The 8,736-nt window shown below is 40.9% G+C and overlaps 1 protein-coding gene across 1 annotated transcript in view; it reads left to right on the top strand.

Annotated features, from left to right (window-relative positions):
• The first annotated feature begins 996 nt into the window (after positions 1 to 996).
• Positions 997 to 8,736, top strand: part of LOC141083177 (uncharacterized) — a 70,056-nt gene continuing 62,316 nt past the window's right edge. The window contains exon 1 of the mRNA XM_073567344.1: positions 997 to 1,136. Coding sequence (XP_073423445.1) covers positions 997 to 1,136 — 140 coding nt within the window. The remainder of the gene's footprint in view (positions 1,137 to 8,736) is intronic.

Raw genomic sequence — 8,736 nt, 5'->3', positions numbered from 1 at the left:
CGTGACCACCACCTCCTCTGAATTTCCCATGTCACTTAGATGGCCCTAGCTCCATGTGGTGTCTAGGACCTCATCAACTCCTATTGCATCATCACACCTCTCCTGTCTGTCCATTACTCTGCTGCCCTACTATTCCACTTCTGACCTTGCTACTTCTCTGTTTCTCCCCTCTGCCAATCCCTTTATTGTCTTCCAATTCCACAACGTATTTGTTATGAATACTTGCCATGGATGCAATCGTCCTCCTCCAGTTTCCAGATTGCTCTACTGGACGTCCGCTCTGAGAGCAGAGCCAGCGTGACCTTGGTTGGGGCAACTACACACAGGGGTGCTTCATGTGTGAAAGTGGTGAGCGAAGTTGGGGCACAGGATGCTGTGCATCCCACTAGTTTTACGGCCCAGGAGACATGGGATGCTCTGTATCCCGGTAGGCTCCTTTGCCCAGTGTTAGCCCCAATGGAAGGAATTTGTGCTACCTGCTCTTCTTGTGAGCAGAGAGTGGCTCCCTTGACATGACTAGGAGGAATGCATCACCTGATTATCCTTGGGCTAGCTTTAAAATGCCTGCTTCTAATCCAGCTTAGTGCTGTTGCATATGTCCCTATGTCTCTGTGTAATTGATATGCCTCATATGTCTTATTGTGTATGTCAATATGTTGTGTCCTGTCTTGTGTGTGTATATATATATATATATATATATTTATATATCTTTTCTTGTATTGTACTGTATAGGTGTAGGGAAAGCGTAGGATATAGAGTTAGCCCACTTGGGAGGCACAATAGCATAAGATAGAAGTAGCTTAGGTGAATAGGAGTTAGTTAGTTAGGAGGGGCCAACTGGGAGTAAGTTAGAGAGCTTCCTGAAGTTAGTCAGTAGGGGCTGGGAACCCGGACAGGACAGTTGAGTCCCGTAACTTTTAAGCTGGTGAGCCCAGTCGTCCAGGGTCTATGGGCTGACAGTCACATGGTCGTGGAGGAATACAGGACAATATCAGGATGGTGGCAGCTAACTTCATGGGAACAATCCTAAAAGTCCAGGGCAAAACGGAGAGGGTACTTCTGAAGCTGATTAGTCTGTCCAGTCATGAAGTGCGGTACCGAAGGCGACAGTACGACCCTGCGATATTCCTGGAAAAGTGAGGGACAGTGCAGGGAACAGGATAGTGATGTTTTGTGAAGAACCTTGTGCTGTTTCTGTGACTAAACTGGACGAGCTGAGTAAATATGTTTTGTTAAAGTTGAACCTGGACTCTGACTGTCATTATGTAGTGCTGAAGGAAAAGAAGACCCAGCAGTCCAGAGAGGACCCCACCTCACAGTAAGTGCACTACAGAAGGGACAATGTGTTTATGTGACGAAGGGCCAGGGTGTGACAGAGCAGCCTTCATTAGCCACGACTACAGACCTGGCCTCAGTTTCAAGGGCACAGTCAAACAGCCGTATAAATTGTACCAAGATCAGACTGCAATGCATGGACTGGCTGGCTGCTCTCCCGACCCGAGCGTGACCGCTACATAGAAATATATCAAGCTGCCACGCTCAGATCGAGAGAGTCACGGGCCAGTCCATGCATTGCGATCCGATATCAGTCTGATTTATACGACGTTCTGACTGTGCCCTAATTGATATACTAGTATACAGATATCTTGTGCTGCTATATAACGGGGGAATGGTCATGTGATGAGCTGATACGATTTCATTTTTTTATTTTTTTCTCACAAGTTTTCTGACAAGCACAATCTCACTTAAACAGTTTCACGTCTTGGTAACAAAGAATTATATTGAGCATATTAGTGCAAGCATGAACCTCAAATACCTCCAATTAGAAATGTAGTATAGTTCTTCTGATTCACTATATTGTTTACCCCATGTGCAGGGCATTGCAGTAGCTTAGGTATTAATGGTTATGCCTACTCGTATACTGACAATTAGTTGTTAGTGATTGTAACCATAAATATCTAAGTTGCTGCAATGCCCTGCACATGGGATAGGCAACATAGCGAATCAGAAGAACTATACTACATTAATAATTGTAGGCATTTGCTAACATTATTATGATTACTCCTACTACATATTGGGATAGGATCTTGGAAATGGGAAAACTTGATTTTTCTGTGCATTCCTATACATGTAAATGTAGATGTTTGCAACTGCCTCTGTGTCTTCCTTGTTTTCTATTTAGAGTGCACCACATACCACACTACCAGGAATCAGAGGATAATTAAGTGCACCCTGGCTTCACAAACTTTCCCATTGTCTATACCGTGGTGGTGTGGTAACTTCCACACACAACATGGTACTGTAACGTGCTCCATTGCAGCAAGCCAAGGGCATTGCTCACTTCTGCATCCGCTACCTGGAATCCCCTGGGTCCTTCTGCAGTTATTAGGTCACGGCATCGTCGTGCTGTCACGGCGAAACACACACGTCGTGATGTGACATGAGACTTAGCGAGCCTCAGAGTCGTCCAGAATATCGAGCAGTGGATTTCCAGTGTGAGAAATGAGCTCTGCCCTAATCCGGCTGCCATGGAGGACCAAACTGGACGCCCAACCAGGGTAGTGTGCATCTTTTTGTAAATCTAGCCTAAGGTATACAGCGGACAGAGCCACTCTTGTGGCTCAATGGTATCTCAGCCACATGATAAAACACCATTATGACATGGTAGGTTGGGGGCCCTGCTAATTTTAAATGACCCCTTTTACACAAGAAACTAGCTGTCCTGAGCTGAGAATCATTTTTGGCCTTTTGAAGAGGTTTTCGAGCAAATCTTTAGATTTTGCAGATGTGTTTAGAGTCAGCCCTCAGGAGATACTCAAATCATAGTCTAGAAATGAATAGAGGAAAAGACCTGCAGCCAGACTACATCCGGCGCTCATCCCATATCTCTCATGCAATCTACCATGTAAAGAACAAATTCTTGACTACAATCTACTTTTGTGATATCGGGAACCCAGAGGGACATCGAGCTGGCAGTAGTTTGTGACACCGCTAGGGTCACTTCATAGGCTGCCACCGAGTTCCCATCCAGCATCCACGTAAAGCTCTCTGAGGCCTGAAAGGGTTTAGAAGGATCAGGAGCTGCAGACCACCATCAAGCTCAATGAATTATGGATGCGATATATGTGAGCAGAGCCCTTCTTGTCCTCAGAGACACTTCTTGCTGTCACCTTATCTGCCTGCTTTGCAAGAGATATGCTAGAGGCACCTGCAGCGTAATGTAAAAAAAAACCTCTCTGTTAGACGCTGGATAAAAAACATTATACGTCTAATACGACATTCAGAACGGAAGGCTGGAATTTTAACTCTTCAGGGTTTTCTGCTTTCCTCCTTCTCGGAAAGTATCAAATATTGTCTTAGGATCATATGATCACAGATCGATTAGACGGGTCAGCAGGGTTTTGCTACCTCATCTGAGAGCAGAATAATATAGGGGCAGTTACCCTGATCCCAGTGATGTATCACTTACTTTACTGGGTGCAGCAGATGTGATACAACCAAAGTTTTCTCTGCTGTAGATGTAGCAGAGCTCAAAAGCTGTCCCCTGATCACATCACTGATTTGCGGTTTTCTGTGTACAGTTGAAAATAGAAGTTTACATACACTCTATAAAAAGACACATCTGCATGTTTTTCTCAATATCTGACATGAAATCAGAATAAATCTTTCCTGTTTTAGGTCAATTAGGATTACCATAATTATTAATATTTGCCAAATGCCAGAATAATGAGAGAGAGAGAGAGAGAGAGAGAGAATGTTTTAAAGCATTTTTATTACTTACTGCAAAGTCAAAAGTTGACATACATTTCATTAGTATTTGGTATCATTGCCCTTAAACTGAATGACTTGGGTCAAACGTTTGGGATATCCTTCCACAAGCTTCTCACAATAGTTGGTCGGAATTTGGGCCCATTCATCCTGACAAAACTGGTGTAACTGATCCAGTTGTAGGTCGCCTTCCTCGCACCTGCCTTTTCAGCTTTGCCCATAAATTTTCAATAGGATTGAGATCAGAGCTTAGTGATGGCCACTCCAAAACATTGACTTTGTTATCCTTAAGACACTTTGTTACCATTTTGGCAGTATGCTTTGAGTCATTGTCCATTTGGAAAACCCATTTTACACCCAAGCTTTAACTGATGTCTTGAAATGTTGCTTCACTATTCCCACACACTCTTTACATGATGCCATCTATTTTGTGAAGAGCACCTGTCCCTCCTGCAGCAAAGCAACCCCATAACGTGATGCTGCTACCACCGTGTTTCACAGTTGGGATGGTGATCTAAGGCTTCCAAGCTTCTCTCTTTTTCCTCCAAACGTAACAATGGTCATTATGCCCAAAAAGTTCAATTTTAGTTTCATCAGACCACAGGACAGGTCTCTAAAAATTAAGGTCTTTGTTCCTGTGTACATTTACAAAAAATTAATCTGGCTTTTTATGCTTCTTTTTGAGTATGGCTTCTTCCTGGCAGAGTGGTCTTTCAGCCTATGTTGATACAGTACTCATTTCACTGTGGATATTGACACATTCTTACCAGCTTCCACCATCATCTTCACAAGGTCTTTTGCTTTTGTCCTTGGGTTGATATGCACATGTTGGACCAAAACAGGTCATCTCTGGGACACAGAACCCCTGTCCTTCCTGAGTGGGTTGATGGCTAGACATTCCCATCCTGTTTGTACTTGCGTATAATTGTTTGTACAGATGAACTAGGCACCTTCAGGTATCTTGAAATTGTACGCAAGGATCAGACAGACTTGTGCAAGTCCACAATTCTCTTCCTGATATCTTGACTGATTTCTTTAGACTTTCCCATGATGCTACACAAAGAAGCAGTGTGTTTCAGGTGTGCATTAAAATACATCCACAGGTGTGTCTCTAATTAACCCAGATGTTGCCAAAAAAACCCTTCTTAACACGTGACATCATCATATGGCCAGTCCAGAATTGTTTAAAGGTATAGTAATCTTAGTGTATGTAAACTTTTGACTTTGCAGTAAGTAATAAAAATGTCTTAAAACATTCTCTCTCTCTCTCTCTCTCTAATTATTCTGGTATGTGGCAAATATTAATAATTATGGTAAACCTAATTGACCTAAAATGGGAAAAGTTTATTCTGATTTCAAGTGAGATATTGAGGGAAAATATGCATATGTGTCTTTTTATATAGTGTATGTAAACTTCTAGTTTCAACTGTGCATTGTATATTGATAGTAAGCTGCTAATCAGAGCTGGGGGCATGGTTGCACGAGGAAGAATGGGGGCAGCTAAAACATTGATTGTATTAAAGCTATAGCACAAATCCCAGTAAGTGATAAATCACTGAAATCAGTGTTTCCGTCTTTACCTCATGGTGTCCTCAGGTTGCATAGCAAAACTTGCAAACAGATTACCTTTAATTAAAAAAACATGTTAGGCAAAGATTTGCCTGAAATCATGATACAGTAGGAAAATTTTCCCACGGCACTTGCTCTGATGTAAAATAAGTGAAGTGAGTTAATTGGCTGTGAACTCCCAGGACCTTTCTTATGTCACCGCGAGCATGAGAACTTTCTCAAGGTTGCAGTGCCCTCAAACAGGGAATAGGAGTTCACAGGGAGACACTGGGCAGCAGCACAGACACTGCTGAGTGTCTACTGGATGACAGGATGTATGGTCGCATCATATAACCATGCAGCCTGCCATCTAGATCTAGCAGAGCTAGACCTGTTGTGGGATAAATGGATTATCATGTTCTCTAATGAAAAGGTGAGGAATATTGTTGTTTTTTATTTTATTTTTTTCTGGGTGTCTGTGTTTTTATACAATATGACTATGGGGTTAGTAATGGGGGCGTCTTATTGACGCCTCTGCATTATTACTCACTGGGCTTGCTGACACCTGACAGTTCAAAGGTGGCATCAATCCCCCCAACTATCACCCCACTTGCCACTACTACAGGGCAAGGGAAGAGTTAGGCTAAGTGCCAGAATTGGCACATCTTATAGGTGTGCCTGTTCTGGGGCTGCTGAGAGCTGATGTTTTTAGCCTGTGCGGGGCCAGTATCCATGTCCCCTTCCTAGGCTATTAATATCAGCCACAGCTGTATTGCTGGTTGTTAATTATAAGGGGACCCTACATCATTTTTGGAGGTCCTCCATTTTAAACAGCCAGTAAAGGCTAAGTATACAGCTGTGAGCTGATATTAATAGCCTGGGAAGCTCCATGGGTATTACCCACTTCCCAGACTATAAACATCTGCACACAGCTGTCGGCTTTCCCTCTGCTGGTTATGAAAATTACGCGGGAGCCCACAAATTTTTTTCAGAAAAATAATATTTTTATAATTAAATGCATGTACAGTAAGCTGCACACACTGTATTAATTGAATATATCACTGACATCTATATATCTGTCCATTCTATGTGCATAAACTGTATGTAATCCATTTATTCAATGCTGCTGGGTCCTGCTGTGATTTTACAGTACATGGCTGCTAAATTGATGGCTTTTCTTCTATCTTTCTATGTAAAATATACGCATATATATGTGTCACTGACATCTTTATATTTATCTATTCTATATGTATATATTTATTCTATCTATTCTATTCTAATCTGTCACTCTGTGATTTTACTGTATGCAGCAGATGAACTGCCAGCTTTTCAAAGGAGATTAGTGTGTAAAAATCAGACAGCACCTGCATGGTCCAAGTGCTATGCAATTTTTTCCATTGACTTTTATTGCAGAATGCGATCCGATTTCCGATTACAATCGCAGCATGCTGCAATTTATTTCCAGTCTGATTGTGATCCGATCCGAGCTGGAAAAAAATGCAGATGAACACACAATGATAGAATAACATTGGTCCGAATGCAATCTGATATTTAATTGGATTGTGTTTGTCCGATTTCATCGCAAGTGGGAATGAGCCCTAACTGCCTTTTGTTAGCTCTGCTGATTTAAATAGTAACTATAAACTTCTATATGAAGCTCGAGGTAGCATTTTTTTTTCATTTTAGAAGGACTTGTCATTAAATCAGTAGTGTCCATTTTATACCAGTATTTTATTCTCGCTGCTACCTTGAACACTCTGTTTTTTTGTTGCTGTTTTATTTTTTTAAATCCACCATATGGTTTCAGAGATATTGGCCATTTCATGTATTGCTCCATTTTATTGTGTTTATAAGGGGACGTGGCTCCCAGGATCCTCTGGGGTGTGTCTTTAGGCATTTCTGCTTTTTTACTCTGATAGCCACGCCTCCTTGGCAAAGGCAAATTATAACTAAATAAAAAGACAAATATCTCTTCAACCGTATGGTGGATTTCTAAAAATCTAAAAACAAAATAATCAAGAGAAGAAATAAGAGACACTTTTGACATGGAGACACATCCTCTTTATGACTGTGCAGAGTCAAACAGGATATTTTAAGCTATATGGATAAAAAATTATCTAAAAAGAAATGTTACAAAATTGATGTTAACCTCAACTTTTTATGAAAGAGTAGTACATTTGTTAGAGTTTTCAGTTAGCGGTTGGACTCCCGAGATTTGCTATGATGTCCTCTTATTTCTGTGAACACATCTAACACCTTAATAAAATGCGTCATGCATGTATAAGCGTAGCTGACATTCACCTGCAACTGCGGCATCACAGCTAGCTCCAATCCTGACAGTTTACATGGCAGCTGATGGCCAATCGAGCCCTGACTCTTTCAAGTCAGCACCACAGGCAGGACTTACTGAAAGATCAAAAACAGGACAATGCACTTCAATACAGAAGTATTGCAGTGTATGATGACAGTGATTGCAGGTTCAAGATCTCACTTGGGGCACAAAAAAATTTATATAGAAAATAGTTTAAAAAAATTCTCGAACGTTTTAAAAAAATGTTTACATGAACCCATTTTCCCACATATTACAAGAAAAAATCCAAAAAATGAAAAAGAAAAGCACACATGGTATCACTGTTTCTGTAATGTTCCGAGTTGATAAAATATCATGTTATTGATCCTTCACAGTGAGTATAAAAAATGAAAAATACTAGAATTGCTGCTTTTCATCCCTTTACCTCCCTCAACCCCTCAAAAAATGGGTAAAGTGATCAAAAAATTACATGTATTCCAAAATAGTATCACTAAAACTATATCTTACTGAGCAAAAAAAAACCAAAAATCATCAAAATCCTAAATTTCATTTTTTTTTCAAGTAATAAAACATTATAAAAGTTAACATGTAATGTTTATCTCATCATAAAAACAAACGCCTCCAAAAACAATGGTAGCATTAGACCATATAAAGATCATTAAAATGGGGGTCTCATGTCCTCCGTGTGAATGCAGCGATAATGCACATGCATAACCATCACTCCACTCAATGTCTATGAAAGCCAAACTCATGCATGTGCTCTATGGCTCCATTCACTCATGTGACCCCATTTGTCCTCTGCCAGTCCCTTCACTTGCTTCCAATTTCCTAATGAATCCATTTTAAACGACTAATATTGACATACAATGTCATCCATAATTTGTGTCCTCCAAACTTATCTCTCGATATCTTTGCACATGTAATCTCCAGTCCCAAGATCTTCTTCTCTCCTCCGCTCTCATACGTTCCTCACCCAGTCGCCTCCAAGATTTTTCACTAATTCAGTGCCTCAACACATTTGATTGTGAAAAATGAGGATGAATGAACTCATGGAGATCAGCATCCAACACTGCGGAGACACCATCACATGTTTCTCAACGCAGTGATTC

This window comes from Dendrobates tinctorius, unplaced genomic scaffold (assembly GCF_039654945.1).
Source record: "Dendrobates tinctorius isolate UK_male_01 unplaced genomic scaffold, ASM3965494v1 ptg000020l, whole genome shotgun sequence".
Lineage (NCBI taxonomy): Eukaryota > Metazoa > Chordata > Amphibia > Anura > Dendrobatidae > Dendrobates > Dendrobates tinctorius.
The sequence above is the reverse complement of the archived record's forward strand: the minus strand, read 5'-3'. Positions and strand labels throughout refer to the sequence as shown.